The sequence below is a fragment of the Talaromyces amestolkiae genome (genome assembly GCF_001896365.1).
Source record: "Talaromyces amestolkiae strain CIB chromosome Unknown scaffold10.1, whole genome shotgun sequence".
Taxonomy (NCBI): Eukaryota; Fungi; Ascomycota; class Eurotiomycetes; order Eurotiales; family Trichocomaceae; genus Talaromyces; species Talaromyces amestolkiae.
Genome location: NW_024468046.1, coordinates 1,413,887 through 1,436,131, shown reverse-complemented (window position 1 = coordinate 1,436,131; position 22,245 = coordinate 1,413,887). Strand labels below are relative to the sequence as shown.

The window sequence follows — 22,245 nt, the reverse complement described above, 5'->3', positions numbered from 1 at the left end:
TGTTTTGTTAGCGGCCATAGGAACATTTCTTAGCCCTCCGCTCATCATTATCGGCGTAGTGCTTCGTTGTGGACTTGCTGCAGCTGGTGTGGACGATGTGCGCTCAAGACGGAATACTTCGACCATCCATTCATACCAGACTTTGCGGTTGTCGGTTTGTCGGTACATTGTTACGACGACTTCGCCGTTGTCAGGGACATAGAGGGGAGTCTATTTAGCGCAAAATTAGCAAGACAAATCTCAAGCCACTACAACCTTTCGAGGGAAGCTACCTTGAGTGGAAAGTATATGGGGAACCAACTAATCATCCCAGAACTCTTGGCATCCATAGTCACTGGATTAGTCGATAACTCAATATCACCATAAAGCACAGTCTCAAAGTACCCGGCCAACCCGTGACAGACGCCGCGATTCTGGCACGGGAACGCAAGACGGGTTTGACGAACGTTATGCTCGTTAGCAATCATAGATGAAGTCGTTGACTGAGGAGGGATATTGGGATTGTGGTGCGAAAAGGACCACGTTGGGAGTACGATAGGAGTCGGAGCTTCAAAGATTGGAGGTGGAGTTGACGTTGAGTTTCTGGCTCCGACTGCGCTGTGTGTACTACCAACGCTGCTACTGAGTTGAGCTGTGTGGCCAGTCGCGGATCCTCCAGGTGGTGATGTCGTAGACAAGTAATCAATGGCATGGAGCATGACTACATATGGCGTTTCCGGTGCGGCAGGGTTGGATATCCGCTGGCCACATATGTCGGCGTATAGCTTTGGCGCGGCAATAGGAGTCAAATGTGCCGAATATGATGCTGGGATAGAAATGCCGTGACCTGGGTTGAGTAGATGCGTCACTCCATCTAAGCATTCTGGCGAGAGCTCGTTGTCTCCAAAAGAGCCTAGCAGCTCGGATATGAGGATGTCAATAGGTGTATGCCTGACCGATGCTGCGGAACCCGAATTTGGTGAATTTTCGATGGCTCTATGAGGCCCCTTCCAGCTTCGCATATCCGATTTGACCAAATTGCAAACACCGCCCCAGATATTCTCGTTATGGCGTTGGAGTAGAACAAAAGCATTCGGGTTCTTCTCAACAACCCACATCTCGATCTTCACTCCGGTTTCTGCACTTGCACGCAGAGCACGTGTTACTAGAGGGCCACGTCCCGCACCCACAACAGCAACAACTACTTTGCCTTCTGGGCCTGATGTGGGTTTCTTCTGCTCCATCCAGTCATTCAGAGCTTTTGCGACAGCTCGCTCATACCATGCATACTTGATAGGGTCTTTTTCAAACACCTCGTAGGTAATACTCTCCAAGTTCACTGTCAAGGGTTGCAGGGGTGCTTGCAAATAATCTTGATATCCAGTGCCGAATCGTTCAATGGGAGTGCGAGGGGGTTGGCGCTGTTGCAGGTTTCTCATATAGGATAGATGAGGTGTAGGATCTTGATGCTTTTTCGCCTGAGACATAGTCTGCGCTATGGTAGGGAAATCGGCTTTATCTGCTGGAGAAGCCCCCGACTGGGGTTCATCATCTATCTCAAGGCCAGGAATGGGGCCCACATCACAAAGCAGAATCCATGGTGGCGTACGAAGTCTCATGAACTTTGCTATCAGGGCCTGATGGGCCTTAGACAAGACAGGATATCCTTTCTGATTCTTGATGAAAGTCATTCCATCGATTGTCAATAGGTGGACAGGTTCAGAATACCACCTTGTTTGGACTTGCAGGATCGGAAGATGTTTTGGAAGTGCGAGAGCTGGAAATATTCATCAGACGTCGGATACTCAAAGCTTCATTTTTTTGTTCTTACCGACAAGTAACCTGGAGTGGTGTTTGCAGGTTGTTCGAATGATTTCCCATGCATCCCAGGTCCCAAAAAGATCAATCTTTGCCGTTCGGTCTTCGCTTGGGTCAAGGAACTCAGTTCGTGCAAAAGGAGACAAGTCACCCATTTGAGTAGTTTCAAGTTCCGAGCTCTCAATCATTCCCAGCCAAATGTGGAACTGAATATATGGTGCAATGTTCAGAGCCTCTTGTATAGCTCTGGCGTAGTAGATCAGTCCATCGGAATGAAGATTTCCATGCTGAAGTTTAGGACCTGGAATCATGAGAAAGCTAATGCCGCAGAATGCTGCGTATGCAACTTCTAACATCAGTACTTGACGAGAAATCTCCGCTATCAAAGGGTCTGGTGAACATAGATCGATCCATGAAGAAGTGATTCCAACCACCTGGCTGATTGCTTCATTTGGTGTCAAATGAGTATCTGCCGGTGCTAGAGGAGGAACAGTGACGGCTCTTGTGTTGAAAGAGGTTCCTCGAGTGCCAACTGCATCAAAAGATGGTGGTTCCACTGAAGACAAATGCGATGACAGCAAAGATAAGACGCGCGAATGAAAATGCGAAGTCGTTATTGGCGTAGTAAGCATGTCATACTGAATTGGTCAGTCTTCTGTAAGCATTCTGTCAATAAGACTCCCAGAGCTTACATTACTTGCGTGAGCAAACTGTATAGCCCGTGTATTCAAGGGTACTTGGCGGTTGGATTCATGCTGGCCTATACAGAACGAATGGACTATGTCCTCAGTTTCTGGAACTGTCTCCATGATACCTGTATTAATATAATCTGGGAAGTGCTGGGAAATCAAGAATATCAGTCTACCGGGAGGGGCAGCGCAGCGTTTCTGCCGAAGTAAATGCTTTCAACTGGCCGAACAATATTGTCATGCAAAATTTTAATTGCTCAGTATGCGGCCTGAAGAAGTCCTCGAGAACAAAATTGAAAGATTGCTTGAATAAGTTTAAATTGAGACTATTCAGTGGACATTATGAAGAATCCTTTCGATAGGGTGCCCGAGGGATTTCAAGGTTCCGGCAATAGACAGAATTCGGGTAGGGATGAAGGGGGTCGAAGATCGACTAGGTGGACGGCTGCAGACTGGGATGCAAGAGATGTCACTCCCTTGGCCAGGACAAACGGACAGCACTCCTTGTTGTGTGAAGGAGGGGGTCAATATTTTTTGTTTCTTTTGTTTCTGGGATGTCCCGCGTGCCTGGCCGATTTGCCCCGATACGGCAGGCGGTGACTCCGATAAGAGCTTCAGCCTTATCCGGCAACAAACTCAACTTTTTTTCTTCTCTTCTTTTCTTCATTGAAAGACCGGTCTCACACCATCTTCTCTTGTGCAATTTCGGTGCGTGTCTTGTATTTTCCGCTTCAGACTACTGCGACTATCATTATGGGTGATAGACGTCCTGATTTAGCAGACAGTTCGCGCGCTAAGCGGCAGAAGAAGGATACCGCTGAAATGGATCCCCGCAACAACCCATACCTCGCTCATATGTACCCAGAGAAGAATGGCGACGAAAGCTCAAATAGCGGTGCTTTCGCAAAGTTCAAAAGACACCAGACTACCGCTGCGCTCGCCCAGGAAGCCGAAGATGCAGATAGCAATCCTTTCAACGACCGTCCTTTTTCAAGTACCTACTTTTCCATTCTGAAAACCCGGCGAAACCTGCCTGTCCACCAGCAGAGAGACGAATTCCTGCAGCTTTATCAGAAATCACAAATCCTCGTTTTCGTGGGTGAGACCGGTTCCGGAAAGACCACGCAGATCCCCCAGTTCGTCCTCTTTGACGACCTTCCACAGACGCAACGCAAGATGGTCGCATGTACCCAGCCACGTCGAGTCGCCGCAATGTCTGTTGCGCAACGTGTGGCCGCTGAAATGGATGTCAAGTTGGGCGAAGAGGTCGGTTATAGCATTCGTTTTGAGGATATGACTAGCCCGAAGACAATCCTCAAGTACATGACCGATGGTATGCTTCTCCGAGAAGCAATGAACGATCACAACCTCCAGCGTTACAGTACGATCATACTTGACGAGGCCCACGAGCGTACCATGGCGACCGATATATTGATGGGCTTGCTTAAGGAGGTGGTGGTACGGAGGCCGGATTTGAAAATCATCATCATGTCCGCCACTTTGGATGCCCAAAAGTTTCAGCGGTATTTCAATGATGCCCCATTGCTTGCAGTTCCAGGAAGAACTCACCCAGTCGAAATTTTCTACACACCTGAGCCAGAACAAGATTATGTTGAAGCCGCCATTCGCACAGTGCTGCAAATTCACGCTACCGAACCGGAAGGCGATATTCTGTTGTTTTTGACGGGTGAAGAAGAAATCGAAGATGCGGTTAGGAAGATCTCTCTCGAAGCAGACGAAATGACGAGAGAAGCGGATGCAGGTCCAATGAAGGTTTATGCGCTGTATGGTAGTTTACCGCCGCACATGCAACAACGTATCTTTGAACCGGCCCCTAGCCCGCGCAGACCTGGCGGACGCCCTGGTCGTAAGGTTATTGTTTCAACCAACATAGCTGAAACATCTCTTACTATCGACGGTATCGTCTATGTCGTCGATCCGGGATTCTCCAAACAAAAAGTCTACAACCCCCGTATTCGAGTTGAGTCTCTACTGGTATCGCCCATTTCCAAAGCGTCCGCGCAGCAAAGAGCCGGTCGTGCCGGTCGTACACGTCCTGGAAAATGCTTCCGTTTGTATACGGAGGCTGCGTTCAAGAAGGAGCTTATTGACCAGACATACCCGGAAATTCTTCGGTCTAACCTTTCTTCCACTGTTCTTGAGCTTAAGAAGCTCGGGATCGACGATTTGGTGCATTTCGATCTCATGGACCCTCCTGCGCCGGAGACACTGATGAGAGCTTTAGAAGAGCTCAATTACTTAGCCTGTCTCGATGACGATGKTAATTTGACCCAACTGGGTCGTCTGGCCTCTGAATTCCCTCTTGACCCAGCACTTGCCGTGATGTTGGTCACATCCCCAGAGTTCTACTGCTCCAACGAAATACTATCTATAACCGCCCTGCTGTCTGTGCCTCAAGTATTTGTACGGCCACACGCACAAAGAAAACGCGCCGACGAAATGAAGAACCTCTTCGCACATCCAGACGGTGACCATCTCACACTCCTGAACGTGTATCACGCTTTCAAGAGCGCAGATGCCCAAAATGACCCGAAACAATGGTGTCACGACCACTTCCTCTCTCTCCGCTCCCTTCAGTCTGCGGATAACGTGCGAATGCAACTGCAACGTATCATGGAACGCGAAGAAATTGACCTCGTATCTACGCCGTTTGAGGATAAGAAATACTACGAGAATATCCGCCGCGCCCTTGTGGCTGGATTCTTTATGCAGATCGCCAAGAAGGAAAGTACGGGCAAGAGCATGTACACCACTGTCAAGGACAATCAACATGTTCTTTTGCATCCCAGCACGGTTCTCGGCCATGATGCTGAATGGGTGCTTTATAATGAATTTGTGCTCACGACGAAGAATTATATTCGTACTATTACAGCTGTGAAAGCTGAGTGGCTTCTGGTAGGTGCATTTTCCCTCTTCTTCAAGAAATAGCTCTAACCATCTTTCTAGGAAATTTCACCTATGTACTACGACATCTCGAGTTTCCCCAAGGGAGATATCCGCTCGGCTCTCTTACGGGCCAGTGAGAGACTTGCGCGCAAGGAGAGGATGCGAGGCGGTCGGTAGACAAGCCGAGATTAAAGGAGAACAATTAGACTTATTTCTTACTCGAATGGCATAGACAGAAGCATGTCGTTTACGACTCTGTGGTAATTCAGGGAATGAAAAGTTAAATAACAAGCAGCAACTTGAAAATATAGATACACTTCCTTTCAAGATTCTAGTGCATGCCACGCAAATGGCTGGACAAATGGAGTCATCATTATGAATACAGTATGGATATACACAGGCATGGTCAATCATCAACCAGAAAAAAGTCGCCCTTCAACGCCCATCACGAGTATCACTCGTCTTCCCTAGAACCATCCCGGCCCCCGGCTAAACTCAGTTTATCTATTCGTTGATGCAAAAAGTCCAATTGTGCGCGAAGTTTCCTGATTTTTGCGGGATCTTCAACAGGATGCCGCGTTGTGGAGGTTCGCGTAGGAACCCTTTCATTGAGGTAGGTTTCTGATTTGACCCATCGTAATGGTAATTGCTGAGTGTTCGGGGTTTCTTCGGATGGAGTCGAGGAGACGGGAGTAGGTGTGAAATCTTCTTTATTTTGTGTCACTTTATGCTGGTCATATATGACCTTCGCTGCAGTAAGGTCCACGAATTTGGTGCATTTCTCGTGCAGGGTAAGATCCTGTTGTAAGAATTCTGCTGCAGAATTTATCTGCGCTCTCCTCCATTTCTTAAGGGTTCCAAGTAAATAATTGGTCTCTGATCTTGAGTGTTCCGATACGTGAGCTAAACGGCAGTCGAATCCACTGCGAACTGCAGCATCAAGAAACATCTCAGACAGGTAATGTCGGCCACAGCGAGCACTGAAGTCGGCCATGCACAGAATAAGTCTTGAGACACGATCTTCTTCATGTTCTGAAGTTGATGACAAGAAATTCAAGGCATTGACAAGAGTAGACGATCCACTTTCGAAATCATTTCGGATGCCGTAGAATCTCAGAAACGCAGTCAGGGTAGCCATGTTATCGACAAATCCATGAACTCGGGCTACGTGCAAATAAGCTTCCGCTTTCTCGGGTTGATCGAAACGAAGTGTCGCAGTGATGACACTGGTGATGAGAAGGGGGCTGAAGCTTCCTGTGGGAGGCACTGTGACTGTAATGCCATTCACATTCTTTTTCACCCATAATGTTTTGAGATTGACAGGATAGCCGCCTTCGCCTCTCAACATCTGAAGAAATAGGTCAAAGTCCTTCAAATTCTTGGTCTTTCGGAAGTGTGTGACAATGGCGACGATCAAAGGTGTGCTGAGTTTGAACAGATTTGGTACCAAGCATTTGATCACCATGTCAGACAAGTCATTCTGGTGTAATCTGTTGAAAAAAGTGATCAGGATTGAAAATGCCTCGGGACGGTCTGGGTCCTCGCAGATTGTCAGATTTTCGGATATAAGCGACAACAACTGTGGGAGGCGTATTTTGTTTTTCATGAACTTGTCTATGTCCTGTTTGAGAAGTAGATCGTATCGTTCTCGTTCAGTGCGTAGCTCATCTAGTTCTTCGAGGTGCACATTCGACATAAGATCATCGTACGCTGAATTCCTGATATATTTTAAAGAATATAACCGCTGTCGAATACCTCGAAGACGACTTAATAACACGCTGGTATGCGCGCCAGAGGAATCGTCCAGTCGATATTCTACCGGCAGACCTGAATAGTCGTGCGCGACGGACGGTCGCAACAGAAACCTATAGGTAAGTTGTTGAATAGCTAATTTTTGTATAGCTTTGATGCGGACTATGCTGGATTGTTCCCAAACAAAGTCCGGCTCGGGTCGCGGAACTACAGTGTTCATAGTTGAGAATCCATCATCGAAGTCTCCATAGTCATCTTCGTCGACCTTTTCGACGGCCTCCTCATTAATATGGTTTTCCCGATTTGTTTCATTAAATGGTGTTTTCTCGGCGGAAGCTGCCTTGTCGATGTCTGCTTCCTGTGCGATAGCCCAATTTTCTTCGTCCATATATTCATTTGTAGCATTTTCCTCAGCTGGTGCCTTTTCTTTAGCAAGTGTCTTGGTACTAAAGGCTCGATTTGCCAGTAATTGTGCATTTCTCGACTCAATTGACCCCATAGAATTTCCGGCGCGGTACGAGCGCGGTTGAACGGTGGGGGTAGAAAGCTGTCGAGGTTTTCGAGTGGACAGAGATTCCAATAATCGGCGCTCCTCATCCATCAATTCATCAATTTCTTCCTGAACCGCCGCAATCTTATCGTCCCATTCTTGCCGGCGTTTTCGTTTTGCCATGGCGTCGGCGATGGCTGCACCGGCAAAGATGCTTCCATATAAGGCAGTGACTGCATTTGCTGTTTTGAGTCCTCGACGACTAGCCGCCGAAGGCTGCGTGGCGACTCCATTGACATACGTCCTCAAGCATGTTCTGCATCGACAGCTTGAGGACGGTAGCCGAGCCACTCGCGACAGGAAGCCCTGCATTATCTCATTGTTCCAGTGCCGCCGAATATATCGATTGAAACTTTCCCAGTCAGTGCTGAGACATCAGCAACTTCATCAATTGAGTCGACTTGGCACCGTAGATGTATGGATGGAGGTGTATCGTGATGTGATGAGGTCTGAAGTCATGCAACTGAAAGATTTAGCGGCCGGAATTGGGTGACTTTCCGACGTGGTGCAAACAGTGCAAACATAGCTCGGACAAGCATCTGGAAGACCAGATTGGCCATAGATCTTTGAAAAAGGAACAAACCACGCCGGATGGTGTCAATTCTCAATTGATACCTATATTTACTTGCAATATACTCTATATACTGTCCGGCACTTTCTGATCATCATGCGCGGCATTTTCGTCGCAGCTCTAGCACTGGCTACCGTTGCATGCGGCCACGGACACCACGATGATGAGAACACAGAGGTAGAGAAAGATTGGGCAACGAGGCACATGCGAGGTACATTAACTATCCAATTACATTGCATTCAGCTAATGTTATTCGAACCTAGAGGAACACCACATTGACAACTTCGACGCCGGCTCATTCTTCGCCCTCCACGATTACGACAATTCAGGAGACTGGACGGGCGATGAAATCATGAAAACATACGGTCTCCTCGACTCATCGAACGCCCACCTCACCACCGACCAAAAAGAGAATGTTGTCCGTGAAGTATTAAAACTGTTCAATCCATCCGGCTACGGAACCGTTACGCGCGATGAATGGATGAGCCAAACCCAGGCTGGTTTTCGACTGCCCGACTTCGGGTATGGTCCGGGTCACCACGGCGATATTGAATATGAATATGAGATTCACCATTTTGAAAAATTTCATGGCGAGGATGCCAAGGAGGAGGACTTGACGCATCCGGAAGATATTGAGCATTTCAGGTTGCATGATGAGATGGAGTTGGCGCAGGAGAGACTGGAGCAGCTGGAAAACATGCAGATTGTGGAGGGAAATATACCCAGGAAATTCCTGCGGACTCCGTGATCTCGCTGAGCTGATGACGACTGTATATACGATATTCGGATGCCGTATTGGATGTGTACATGTATGATGAATAGATGTCGCTGTTTGATTGATCCACTGACGTACCATTTCCATGGCCGATGTATATGGGTTTCAAAATGCGGAGACCATGTTGCTCATCTCTTTTCAAAGTCGATCTGGATATCAAAAACACAATGCATGACGCCAGGCGCATATGTCTTGACCTCTTCCACATGGTCACAATGGATCGATAATTCTTCCTTGTCGACGTCATCCAGCTGTCTGGCTAGGTTGGTATACTCGGCCACAATCTCATCTCTCAAGCTCCCAATTTCAGCAACATCCACATTCTCGTGTACATGAGCCCAACCCCCGGATTTCCTACCCAGAAGTCTGAGCGAAGTATCCCACGTAGGCCGAGCAGAAGGCAACAAGCCCATATTGACATGTCGCACAGCAGCCCACTGCCCTCGTTTCTCTAGCTCAGGCTGTATTCTCTCCATGATCCCGGTTGCGGATTGGTTGTCGCCTTGGAATATGACGACACGAACCTCATCCGTAAGCTCGTCCAAGAGATTCGCAAGACTATCATCATCCAGCACAGAAGGCAAGCCTCCATCCTCCCCCTGCGTAAGAGAAACAACCTTACATCCCCATCCATTCTCGATACACCCTCTCCTCAACCCCTCAACAGACCACGCATTGAGTTCCCAGCCCCATACCCTTTTAACTCCTCTCTTCAAATACGAAAACACAAAATACCCAATCCCAGCATAGAGGTCAACGACGCTGACATCCTCTATCCTCTGCCCTTTGAGAGAAGACTCATCCAGACCCGCGAAGTGTCCCTCAAGACCTAATATACGAGCCTTTTCTGTAATATTGCCTCTTGAGAACATCGTATAAAGCGGAGCCCAGTACTGGACTATGCCTCCGTTCTGAACTGTGTGAACCCAAAACGCATTCTCGAGATCTTGCCCGGTTGGGCTGTGGTCGTAATCGAGCAATTCCCCGAAATCGCCGTATAATGGCATCAGTCCGTTCGGACTACGCATTAGATTCTCATTACCCTGACAATTATTTAGTTGGATAGGTGCATTCATGGCGATGTGTGTTATTGTTTGGCCCTTGGTTTTGAAGGCGTTGACGATTGATGCGTATAGTGTCTGGCGCTCTGCTTCTGATAGAGACGCATAGCGCTCTGACCATTCCGGAGGTACTGTGAATGCGTTGCCAGAAAGTAACAGCATTGGTTGGTAGACTGTATATCGTTTTGGGAGCCCGGATATGTCGGGGTCACTGGGTTTGTGGTCGTGCAAGAATTGCTGGATGCCTTGTTGAAGCGGGTTCATTATAGCTTCTTTCTTTTCCTTCTTCCTTTTTCCATCCTTTTTATTATGCCTGACCGGCATTCCTGAGCTTTGCCTGGTTGACTGAGAATGGCCTTGGTGCGACATCTCTGTTGAAGTCGAGGATGGCCGACCTCAACGACGAAATTCGCATGAAATACATTTTTCCACAATTTACCGAGTAGTGCCGCAATTCAAAATTTTTACTTTTAACGATACGTCGAACTGGTAAACTGATGTGGACTTTACTTTACAAACAAACGTTTCAGCTAATATACAGATAATTAATATATTTATGAATGTACTTCATGCGAATTATGAATTTTACCGTCAAGGTCACTATTGCTCACGGTATATACACGGACTCTTTTCATTGAAGCCCCAACTGCTTCTCTTCATGTGGTCAGGCGTACAAGCCCAGAAGCTCAGAAGCTCGATGGACAATGGTAACTGTCTGGGCCCGGAGGCTGCATCATACTTGCATTGTAGCCAGAGGTATAATTCACCCGCTCCTGTTGAACAGTTTGTCGGCTTGGGTCACTAGGGAGGAAATTCGATGGAACAAACTGCACTCCACTGCGCGCTTGCGTGAACACGGTGTTGGGCAAGTCACCTGTCTCTGGAAGATGGTGCATGCCCAAGTTGAACCAGACCACTAGATCGGTCTGAGTGAGATTCTCCCCATTGAAGAAGTCATCGAAGTTGATCGGCGGGKTATATACATCTTCGAGGTTATATGGGTGTGCAGATCGAGGCTCGGTATCATGCTGTTTGGTCACTTGAAGATCGTAGCCGGCCCACGTCGCCGAGTTTACAAGGTTGCTCGACTTTTGTACTGTAAGACGCGATGTCCCGCCTGAATAAGGCATAATGCGATAGCCGGGGTATTCACCGAATTCGTTGGGTTGGTCTTTGTTAACGACAATAACCTGCTTCACCTCGTCAGCGCCCCAGTTGAAGCGGGCTGAGTCCTCGTTCTCCAAGAAGCTACGTTGGAGCTTCATTGTATTAACATCTTTGTTTCCAGACCAGACAAAAGACTGAGTCACTGGGACTGTGCGAACGAATTGCACAGTGTTGTCCTGCCCACGGATATCAAAGTCGGCTTTGAAATTTATGACATGATCATGCATAGCACCGGATAGGAAATCGTGGATATGGTAGCCGAATTCCTCGTGGCCTGTGTAATATGCTGAATGGATATACCCTGATGCTCGAACCTCCACAGTGATCGAACCGTCGAGGTAAAAGGAGTAGCTGGCATATTATAGTCAGCAGAAGTACAGGGTAAAGCTGAGCATTCTTACCTGAATAGATAGTCATAATTTCCAACGGTCGATATAGAACGCACTGTAAAGTAAATGTTTTTTGTGCTGCTTGCGAATATTGTATTTGTGTGTCGTTGTATGGGGAACCCTGCGTCGAACTCGAACATACAGATGTTGTCCAGATATGTGGCGGTTGTTTCTTCATTATAAAGCGACGAGTTGAGATAGGTCGCGTAGTCTGGACAATCATAGCCTTTGAGTAACTCGAATGCGTTCGCGCCCATTCCCGAGAAACTATCCAAATATGCCGTTCCAGACGTGACGGGGTCAATGCCTATAAGGGTAACCATAATGATCAATTGACCGCTAGGATAGTCGTTGGGGTGTTTATCTTACCTGCGTAGTGAGCTAAAGCCTCCTGGAGGCCTAATTCATAGATGATTCTTTCGCCTTTAAATCGTATGTCGTATAGAGTCAAGCCCAAATCTCGGGAAAATCCTATATAAAAGCTGAAATCCATCCAGGTTACATACTTTTGCACCGCATCGAGTGAATAGCGTGCACCACCAACAGCAGTAGAAATTGGGGGTGAGGACGTATCATAGGGCATAATTGGCCCTTGCTGACCAAAACTCGTCCAACTTCCATCGACATTGGCACCAAGCCTCACAAAACCGGGGGATTTGAAGGCAGCTCTGAAGTCGTGGATGTTTTTGTAGAAGATATTGTTGTACCACCAGCCTCCAAGCTTCCACTTGGAAGGATCTCTACCTGTAACATCTGCTCCGAAACAAAGCCCCAGAGGCAGTAGCGTGGCACTATCATATTCTCCGGTGGGCAGGTTGACCAGTGTGTACCAACTCACAACACGGCCATCATCCTGCCAGTATGGACTGATGCCACTGAGACTAATGGTGTCATTCGGGAGACCAAGCGCCGACCCATTCCATAGAGCAAGGGTGATGTCTTGGATAGATGCAGTGATGTTGTACAACCATGCCTCCAGCGCAAGTTCGTCAGCATCTAGATTGCGCACCTGCCCACTCGTTTTTCGGGTGTATGGGTATTCGAGGTAGTTCCATCGTGTGGTTTTATTTTGCACTGGCAAAGGTCCGACAATCAAATCGCCATAGTATGGATCAGGAGAAGAACGATGCGCAATAACAACATGCGCAAATCTGACTGGTTCGGTTTCATTTTGGTCTATGTACCTCAGCACATCTGTCTTGTTGGGAACCATCAATTCGACCAAGAGCCTACAAAAATTTAGCCCCCAAGACAAACGAAACTCCTGAATAAAGTTGGAGCCACAAACACTGTATTGTCCCAGTCACCAGCCTCGCTAGCTTTTGTGAGATTCAGGTCTTGCTGATCAAAGAGCCATTGGGTTATGGATGCGGATTCATCATCTGTTAGACTATCCCAGACATTTTGCTTCGGAGCAACGATGGATGCCGCACACGAAGTTGTCGACGATGAGTCTGCTCGTTCATATACGTACTGAGAAGATCTAGGTTTGGCAGCTCGTTTCTGCGAGGGTACAGCTAGAACTGCGCAGATGAAAAGACTCAGCGCAAGGAGGCGCATGATGCGAGTCGCTGTCGCGGCCATGTTGTCGTGTCGATGTCTAAGGGCAATTCCATAGTCCAGTAACCTTGGGGAAACCTTCTTCTTATGAACCCCCTAGATTGGGTTCAATTCAGATACCGGCGTATTTCATCTGTCGATCCCGTAGTTTTGCTTGTACACGTCGCGAGCCACTATTCTCTAGCTGGATGCCTAAGCGTGCATGATCTATCATCTTTGGTAGTTGTCAAATTGTTAATACGATTCGAATACGAATACTCTTAAGTAATCAGGAGTCCACATGTTTTTCAAGGTTTCTACAGGAACAGTAGCCCACATTGAAATTCCATAGTCATTGGCCATGTTCTGGCCTGAATTAGAAGAGCCACATGTTCTATCGGTCTATATTAGTCAGTGTTTCTAGGCAAGATGCAGATGATATTGTTTTTTCGTTCTTTGTTCCCTCCCTTTCTTCGTCCACTCCCTTTGTTTGTTCCCCCTTTTTTGTCAAATTGTCTTACCGTATCGAGGACCTGTCACATTTTGTCCCACTAAAAACTCCGATCCAGACTGCGAAATGTTAAACACAGCAACAATGCTGTACTCAGATCTTCTGATTTGGTTGTTGATACTCTGGAAATTTAGTAGATGAACATAAGATCTTGACATCAGCCTGCCACGATGACAAATGATCTGTTCAACTGCAACCTTGGAAGGCTATGACGGCTGAATGTGTACCATGTCGCTGAGACATCTCCTGATACCGGACGAGTTCTCTTCTGGCGAGTCATCTTGGGGTGTATAAACACCCTCAAAGATGTGACAAAGAATGAAAGTGAGAGAAGAGCAAACACAGTGGATGCATGGTGGACCCCAATTATATCGGGCGATGTCTGAAGATTTAAGCCTATCGACATAGCAGCAGAGTTTTATACTCAGCTTCTCTCTCTCTGTCACACACACACACCGGATAAGACAAGAAACGTTGAATGAGTTTTCAAATTTAGACATGCTGAGTATACAAAAAGGTTGAAGAAACAATAGCTCATGGACAGAGCAAAATGTGTACATCGGGACACCGCAGGTCTCGCTGAGCCCCAATCAGTGAAAGAGTACTTCAGGGAGTACAGACTTAGAGCAGAAATTATTTCCGAGGTTTGGGTACTGCCCAACACCTGCTTTCTACCCTTCCTAGCACCAAGAATCAAGCACAAAGAACGATGGTCTCTCTTTCCATGATCTAGATGTCCCTCCTTCAATGAATCTAGAAGAGGTATGTATTCCGCGATATCCCCGAAAATTTTATTCACCAAGAGCAACGAGACATACGTTTCCATCCTGCGGTGATACACACGAACCGGGTGACCTTAATTGTCACTTGTACGAGCGTCTTCAAAGTCATAGCTCTCAAGTTCCCAGAATGGGGTCAAAGCCGGCCCAACTTGAAATTAGCAGAGTCCAGTAGCTAGTATATAAAACCGAGAAGACGAACCGACCCTGCTGAATTCAGAGCTTCGTCGATAGCCGCAGAGGTTACTATAAGGTCCCCTGTATAGAAGCCAGAGGGCTGTTAACGAGATCAGATGCATACTATTAAAAAGGTTTCAAAGCGTTCAAGTTTGGATGTGACCAGGGCATGTCCAGATCTCCTTATTTCCGGAAGTCGTCGGTGATATTGGCTGCATTGTTCAACTCCTGCGCCTCGTTCAGCCTATTCGCTGTGGAGTCAATACTGTGAATAGAAATAGCACCGTTTGCTGAGGCCACATCATTACTTTGCGTAAAACCAAACGATGATTTATGTACCAACGTTACGGTTGATATGTATGCTTTTGTTCGGAGGGATGACTGAATCCAACCTCGAAGTACACAAGGTATGGAGTGTCAATGCACTGAAACCTAACCTCCTGCTATGCAGCATCTCCTTATTTGTATACCTGGGTAATAGGAAGCTGGAGGTAGAAGTCACCACCAACTCCGTCTCGTAACTCTGATTTTTACTATTATCCGGTGACCAACTCCAGCTTGTCAGCATGTGCTGTCAAGAAACTCAGCGGATTTCATGGATATGTCGAACAGCTTTGGGGAGCACTAAACTACTTGTTGTTAAAGGACCGCTTATCTCGTCGACAAAAGAGGTCCTATTCAAAAAAAAAAGAACAGAAAATTACGTAAATTTTGACCATCGTACTTGAAGTACCTAAATTATGTTAATCTATTGACTCTTTAAGTCAACCCCCAATGTCTATAGTCTTCTATAATAAATAGTATAATGAACCAGACCGAGCTTTTATAGCTGTTCACGCTCTCTATAACCGCCCTCGAGAGTATTAGAAGTCCACTGGTAACTGCCCAGGAATATTGCACCACCGAGCGCAATGGCTGTCGTCCGGGGACCGATTCCCCTCCACAGAACACCAGGCCCTTCTTCCTTCAGTATCCGACGCACAACATCGAATACGCGGATATGATTTGAAGTACCTTCCTCGCGTCGAGCAAGCATAACCCTCGTCTTGATCACGTCCAAGGGCGTTGTCAACCCAGCCGCAATACCACCAGCAATACTTCCAAACACCGCGCTCGGCGCAGCTGATATATGACCCGACGCCGTTCGCTCTGATGCATGGCCATTCTTGCTGTCAATGGCTGCTTCGCTAGTCCATCGCGCATACCGATTCTTCATAGCCTCCCACATCGTAAACTGCAAAATCGTAAAGGGAATTTCCCGCGCAATCGTAATCCCCGTGCCTCTATACAATTCGCGAATCATCTGCAAATATCCCGCGCTGCCGCCATGTCTCACGGCCAGAATATCGGTCAATGCTCTCAACGAAGATCCCCCGAATAGACCTGCTTGCGCACGCTGCTTGATAACTTCCGTCGGCACGCGAATAATACAAGCCGCAATCTCACCAAACGTCGACGCCGTGGAATGCGCAATGAATGCCTGTGCCTTGGTCGCCTGCTGCATATCCACCGGAAGTAAATACCGCTTTATACCATCGTAGGTAATGAAAAAGAATGCGGCGGAGGGCGCGGAACCGAATAGTACGGAGGGCAGACCGGCGTATATTCCTCGGACTATCTGTCGGAATGCGGGTGGTTTTGTGCTCGAGGGGTTGATCTTGTGAGGTGTGTCTTTGGCGGCGGAGGAGACGCTCTGACGCGCTTTTTGGAGGCGGGKTTTGATGGTGTCAAGAGGGTAGAGGGAGAGATCAACGGTGAAGCCTGCGACGGCGCCGGCCTGGTTCAGTGTGGTCTCATTAGCACTCAGAGGCAAAGTATTCAATTAAAATTGGCCATACATAGAGGGACCTCCTCCATGGTGAGGAGACCAATGGCTCTGGTGTGCTCTTATTGTCCGCCATGCATTTGTCTATTTGCGGACGGAGAAAAAAAGTGAAGCGCAACGACTACCGCGGAGTCATGTCCAATTAGTGTTTTCTGCTGATAAAAAAGCGTAATGAACTTTTAAGAACGGCTCSTCAAGTGATAAATGAAGAGGAAGATTGATAATTGAGAAGCGCTCAGGTCGTGTGAGCAATTGTGGGCAGGTCCGAAGCTCGGAAGGAAAGAATGACGATGCGGAAGATCAAGCTACATCGGCTAAGATCCGATCCATCTTCTCTAATATTTACGGTCTTTAATCACGGTCTAAATTAACGTAAGCTCGTAAGTTGATATTTCATTAGCAATCTGTCTGTCGTCTAGTCTTGAGTATACAAGCGTAATTCATGTAACCTCCAAGTAAAGATGCTCAAGTCATACCACCTGGCAATCGAAGTATATAGTAAGTACAGGTTTCTGCTCTTTTCCCACCATCCGGCTGACTCGCAGCTATCAATCTCAAATCGCATAACAAATAATGAATCACGGGGAAGCACATAGAGATATAAGGTCGTAGATGACAAAAATATAGGGAACAAGAATGGAGTAAGGTAGGTAGGGGCCAGTCTTCAAGAGTTCGAAATAGGAGGCGAAACGAGTAAAGACATTATCTTGGTCACACTAACAAGAAACGAATTAGGATGATTTCATCATGATCTATTATTCACAGGGTAAGGTGTCACGCAAACGGGCTTCAAGGGTGGATGCGAGGCATTGTCGCACAAGGATATCAGAAAACAGGATGCCAACCCGACAGGAGATAGCATTCTAGAACGAATAATCTATAAGAAGGGAAAAAACAAATGAAGAGAAAGAAATGAATCCCACTGAAAGTGAAAATGTATCATCACGTAGAACGCCGTGCTGCACCACCAGCTCAGACGACAATGGTTGAGCATATCGCCAAGCAGAAAAGTAAACGCCAAGACCGAGTACACGGAGGAAGGTATATGGAGCATTCCCGAGTAGTAGTTGACTACTTGCCCTTGCTGGCCACCGCGACACTGGATGATGGTGGCTCTAATACATGAGTATGATTTTTTGCCTTGATGACAGCGCCAAGATCATCCTGTCGGCAGGCTTGGATGAGCTGGATCCAATCATCGGTCAGGACTTCCTCGAGTGTGGCTCGCTCTCTGGGATTCACTTTCAGCATACGACCAATGATGTAACGAGATTCTCGAGGTAGGATTCGCAGCAACCGCCACGGCCCCTTGATGACCTCTTGACGCTGTCCAGTGCTTGAGCCCGCCGGTAATGGTGGTGCCTCCTTGCTAGTGGTCTCGCGAGATTTCGGCTTCTCGACAACATCACTCGTAGCCTGTGCATGGGGAGGAGCTTGTGTGGAGGAGGCCTCATGTGCTCCCTGCGGTTGAGATTGCTGTGTCTGGGTTGGGCTTGTCTTGGTTGAGCTGGTTGCTGGCGGTTCATCGCGTGTGACAGGTTCTGATTTTGCGAAATGGGTATGGTGGCTTCCATGACGGTGGTGATTTCGGTGATGATCAGAGTGAGGAGTAACAGCGCCAGCCTCAGTTGCCATAGCTGGGAGATCCGCGGTTGATTTAGGACGCTCGGTGCGTCGTGGTTGTGAGTCAGGGACAGGGGTACCAGGAGTTGGTGGTGAAACAAACAGCTTGTACGAGTTGTCTGTCACACGAGGTTGCTTCCAAGGAAAGCGTCGAAGAGTCATACAACAGAAAATGATGGCTAGAGACCAGATGTCTGTAGGTCTGGGATCGTACTTCTTCTCGTCATATACCTCTGGTGCAAGGTATGGATCGGAACCAACGATGCCTGAATTCTGCTTAGTTTGTAATCAACATGATAATTAAGGAAAGACCATCTTACCTGAAGCTAGAACAATATCGTTTTCGAAAGGATACCGGAAAACAACGGCACTTCCAAAATCAATCAGCTTCATAATACCGTGCTCGTTGACAACGACATTGTCCAGTTTAAGATCTCGATGAGCTAGTCCCATTGCATGCAAATAGGATACACCGCTCACGATCTGCTTGAAAGAACAGGCAATTTCCTCCTTGCTCATCTTGCCCGTCATAACAATTGCGAACAAGTCATATGGAGCGTATTCCATGACTTCGTACCAATGACCTCCTTCTTGAATGATATCAAGTGTTTCGATGATATTTCCGTGATGTAACGTAGAGCCGATGCAGAACTCGGCAGTAACTTTCTTAGAGTATTCCTTCTCCGTCTCCCAAGTATGGCGATCTCGAAACTGCTTTACTGCAAATGTAACACCATCGCTGCTCCTCTTCAATAGCCGCACAGAGCCACCAGCACCCGAACCGAGAACCCGACCCAGTTTCCCATACCTTGACTGGAGGCCGTGATCATCAGCGAAAGGAACACTTGTCGGTGCCATCTGATGAGTGTTGCTCTTTTCGCTGGATGAAGACTTGGCCGATTTCTTGGAGGCCCCGGACGGCGACTCTCCACGTTTGCTTTTGTGTCCCATGCGGAAAAATCTCTTCAACTCAACCATTGACCCATGACTTTTCCCATCCAGACTATCTTGGTGGCGGTGACCATGATCTTTTTTGTTCCCTCCAAAGAAAGAAGATCGCTTTTCGCCCGCCGACTTCAAATCATTATTGCTAACGGAGCTTTGTCCACCAGTCGTACCGTACGAATTTGTAGAATGATGGGACCGGCGTTTTGAGTCGAGTCCATTGAAGATGAACCGTTGGTCCAACTGTGAAAGGTTTCTGTTCGGAAGAGGCCGCTTATTTCGGGCATATGGGTCATTCGGTTCACCGATGGGAGTCATTGTTCCAGAGGCCCCGCCTGGAGGTGTAGTCCAGCCGTACTCGTGTCTCGGGGTCATTGGCGGACTTTCATCTTGCGGACTACCGTCTACAGAAGAAGCAAGGAAGAACTGTGCTCGTCCTTTCTCTCGCGTGGAAGCTCCTGGCTGAGCGGTTCGATCGGCATGTGCCTCGGAGGAAGTTGGACGTGATGAAGGTGCGCTTGTTGGAGCAGTGGACGACGCAGGAGGGTTGCCCGAATTCGAGTTTGACACGGGTTCTGACGACGGGGGAGTGATTGCGGATGCTTCATTTTTCTTTGAGTGACTGTCTGTCTGAATTGAGGTGGGAACGCTGTTGTCGCTAGATCTGCTTTCCCGCGAGTGCGTGGCAGCAGGCGTCAACGGAGGCGACTGCATGAGAGACGCCGCAGGGGTTATACGCGGCGAATTGTTGCCAGAGACAGTGTTATCCTGAGAAGCACCGAGACTAGAGGTATCCCGAGAATTGACCTAATCATATAACATGTCAGCAGACGAGAAAGTCAAACAAACACGAGGTTTCTGTTTGAAATTCGAAACTAATGCGACATAATCACGGCAGTAAAACACCGCGACGTGGTTGGACTCTCCAACGTTTCAAACAAGGCCAGCGTGGGGGGAAGTGGGAGCGGTACATACTCTTGATGCAGGTAAAGAGACAGGCTCGAAAGCGAAATGACGTAGCCGCGACTCTTGCAGACGAGTATCTTGTAGGTTGAGAGCTAACGAGCGAATGTTGTCTTTGGCATTGGCATCCCCATTGGCAGCAACTGGGGCAGTTGGTGCCTCTTTCTCCGAACTTGGGGATTGGAGCGACCGATCCGGTTCTATTTCTTGGTTGACCGACGCAAAGCGGACAGCATGTGGCTGCCCCGCTTCGAGGTTCGATTGTTCGCTTAGGCCATGCGTGGAGGAGGAGGATGATTGTTGCTGCTGGCCTAGTTGAGATTCTGACGCGGTCGTTTCTAGACATAATTTCCCCATTAGCCCAAATACTGTTTGCCGCTAGCATGAAATTTTTTTTTGTTTTTTTGGGGAGTTAGCGTAAAGCCAACTTTTTTTTACTTGGCTTTTTTCTTTTTCTTTTTTCCTTACTCGAAAATTCTCGGGCTGGATGCAGACATTGACACATACCTGACGTTGCCGTCATGTTCTCTCGGCGGGGAACGGAAACGGCAGGCTCAGTACTCGCCATGAGCCTTGATTTCGCTTGTCGACCAGATACTTATTTCGGAGCGATCACAAATTATGTGCGGGTGCTGTGCGTGCTGCTGTGGTATGCGATACACATGCAGCTCCCCGCCTTTTGTCTGGTGCTTCTGTCGAATGGAATGTTCGCCTGAACTTATCCGGGGACGGCTATCGATTCGATATTTCAGACTTTCGAGTAATCTTCCGAAATACCAATGACGATCGATCAGTGTACGTATGTGTAAAGAGCCAGAGAGATTAGTTATATGTTCCTATTCGAGCAAGGCTTCGGTGTGGTGAGTGATTTTCGTCTGTGGTTACTATCTGATCGTCCCTCGTTCTCTTGTTGGCTCAGACCTATCCTCGTACCAAGATGTTCACGGACGAGAATGGTAGCAGTGTTTTGCTCGTCTGTCGGCAAACCACGAGGGAACGGTCGTGGCGAGGGTTGTGATCACGGAATGTGGTGAAGCCCAAAGACGACCATGAAGATATTTGCAGAAGACACAGAACGAGGAAGAGGCAAGAGATTCTTTCCTTGGAGGTGGGGAGGGAAGGTGACCCGCTTCCAGCAGCTTTTGCGTTGGAAGATGTATGGATTGGTCCTAGTGTATCCATCCGTACGGTACGTATCGTCACGTTACCAGGCAGGGTCTGACGCTGCCATTGCTTGCACGCCGAGTCCGGCGCTATGTATATAAATACTGGTATCGCCGCGGTATTGGCATCCGCAATACACTTACCTACTCCGTACGTACGTAGTATAACTATACATCGTGTAGTCCGGTTATGGTTCAGTTACAGCCAAGTACGTATGTGGAAGGTCTATTAATGGCCACATATGATGAACGACTATGAATATCATGGGCTTAGAATTCTCAATACCATCGTACTCCCAAAAGAGTCTCGAGTTTTTCACCGGAGATACACAAGCAATGCATCTTTCCATCTATGACGACTGTACTTTTCTCCGCCAAAACTGCAGCTTTACAAGGAAACATTACTCATCAATACTACGTAGTAATTGACGAATTGGCGGGATAACTCGGTAAGTGAGAGCTGATCAGCGCTAGCTGTTTTCACAATGCTCACGAGTTCAATATTACCTACATACAGTAGTTACGTACGGAGGAGTAGTCGTACATTAATCATTGACTGCCGGTTTGCCGATTGCTCTATCCTGATTGATTGAGCACATGCGGTATGAGTCAAACCCTCTGTCAGTCAATCAGTCAATAGCCGTTTGTTAGACACGATCTCGACATAGCAGACTGGACTTCTCTCCGCATACGCATCGCATGGATGAAACAAATGAATCAGATCCACAAGTGGCTCACATTGTACTTTGTGATTTGTACCCAGTATGTAACGTGACAGCCTGAGGCAGCGGGCATGTCAAAGTCAATTTGTTACTATGTAGATTAAATTACGTTGAAAGATACTGCGAATCGTAATTTACCGCAAGCCCTCGGATTGTCGCGGTTGTTGCACGTGCCGCCCGCCTGCCAGCCCCACCTTCCTTCGGATCCGATATCCATCGTCACTTCTGTTATCAATATCACTCGCTCAATCAGACACTAACATCTTGGAGACTGTGATGCAGTCGTATCGATCTTAATTAGCTCGAAGAATATATAAACAAAATCTATTACAATACCTTA

General features: G+C 47.6%; 7 protein-coding genes across 7 annotated transcripts; 2 read left to right on the top strand and 5 right to left on the bottom strand.

Moving 5' to 3' along the window:
• Positions 1-7: 7 nt before the first annotated feature.
• BHQ10_005971 (uncharacterized protein) lies at positions 8-2,108 on the bottom strand (the record flags this gene model as incomplete). Its single annotated transcript, XM_040878505.1, has 4 exons — positions 8-83; positions 137-210; positions 273-1,756; positions 1,811-2,108. 4 exons carry the CDS (start codon positions 2,106-2,108, stop codon positions 8-10), a joined length of 1,932 nt encoding a protein of 643 aa, XP_040734475.1.
• Positions 2,109-3,239: 1,131 nt separating this feature from the next.
• BHQ10_005970 (uncharacterized protein) lies at positions 3,240-5,570 on the top strand (the record flags this gene model as incomplete). The annotated part of the gene is made up of 2 exons (XM_040878504.1): positions 3,240-5,402; positions 5,454-5,570. The coding sequence occupies 2 exons, from the start codon at positions 3,240-3,242 to the stop codon at positions 5,568-5,570; spliced, it is 2,280 nt and encodes a 759-aa protein (XP_040734474.1).
• Positions 5,571-5,847: 277 nt separating this feature from the next.
• Positions 5,848-8,007, bottom strand: BHQ10_005969 (uncharacterized protein; the record flags this gene model as incomplete). Its single annotated transcript, XM_040878502.1, has 1 exon — positions 5,848-8,007. The coding sequence occupies one exon, from the start codon at positions 8,005-8,007 to the stop codon at positions 5,848-5,850; it is 2,160 nt and encodes a 719-aa protein (XP_040734473.1).
• Positions 8,008-8,362: 355 nt separating this feature from the next.
• Positions 8,363-9,014, top strand: BHQ10_005968 (uncharacterized protein; the record flags this gene model as incomplete). Its single annotated transcript, XM_040878501.1, has 2 exons — positions 8,363-8,477; positions 8,530-9,014. 2 exons carry the CDS (start codon positions 8,363-8,365, stop codon positions 9,012-9,014), a joined length of 600 nt encoding a protein of 199 aa, XP_040734472.1.
• A 155-nt stretch (positions 9,015-9,169) lies between these two features.
• BHQ10_005967 (uncharacterized protein) lies at positions 9,170-13,242 on the bottom strand (the record flags this gene model as incomplete). The annotated part of the gene is made up of 5 exons (XM_040878500.1): positions 9,170-10,347; positions 10,842-11,620; positions 11,671-11,965; positions 12,028-12,887; positions 12,947-13,242. The coding sequence occupies 5 exons, from the start codon at positions 13,240-13,242 to the stop codon at positions 9,170-9,172; spliced, it is 3,408 nt and encodes a 1,135-aa protein (XP_040734471.1).
• A 2,245-nt stretch (positions 13,243-15,487) lies between these two features.
• On the bottom strand, positions 15,488-16,565 carry BHQ10_005966 (uncharacterized protein; the record flags this gene model as incomplete). The annotated part of the gene is made up of 2 exons (XM_040878499.1): positions 15,488-16,441; positions 16,503-16,565. The coding sequence occupies 2 exons, from the start codon at positions 16,563-16,565 to the stop codon at positions 15,488-15,490; spliced, it is 1,017 nt and encodes a 338-aa protein (XP_040734470.1).
• A 995-nt stretch (positions 16,566-17,560) lies between these two features.
• BHQ10_005965 (uncharacterized protein) lies at positions 17,561-20,543 on the bottom strand (the record flags this gene model as incomplete). The annotated part of the gene is made up of 4 exons (XM_040878498.1): positions 17,561-18,378; positions 18,433-19,864; positions 20,033-20,331; positions 20,528-20,543. 4 exons carry the CDS (start codon positions 20,541-20,543, stop codon positions 17,561-17,563), a joined length of 2,565 nt encoding a protein of 854 aa, XP_040734469.1.
• Between the last annotated feature and the right edge of the window lie 1,702 nt (positions 20,544-22,245).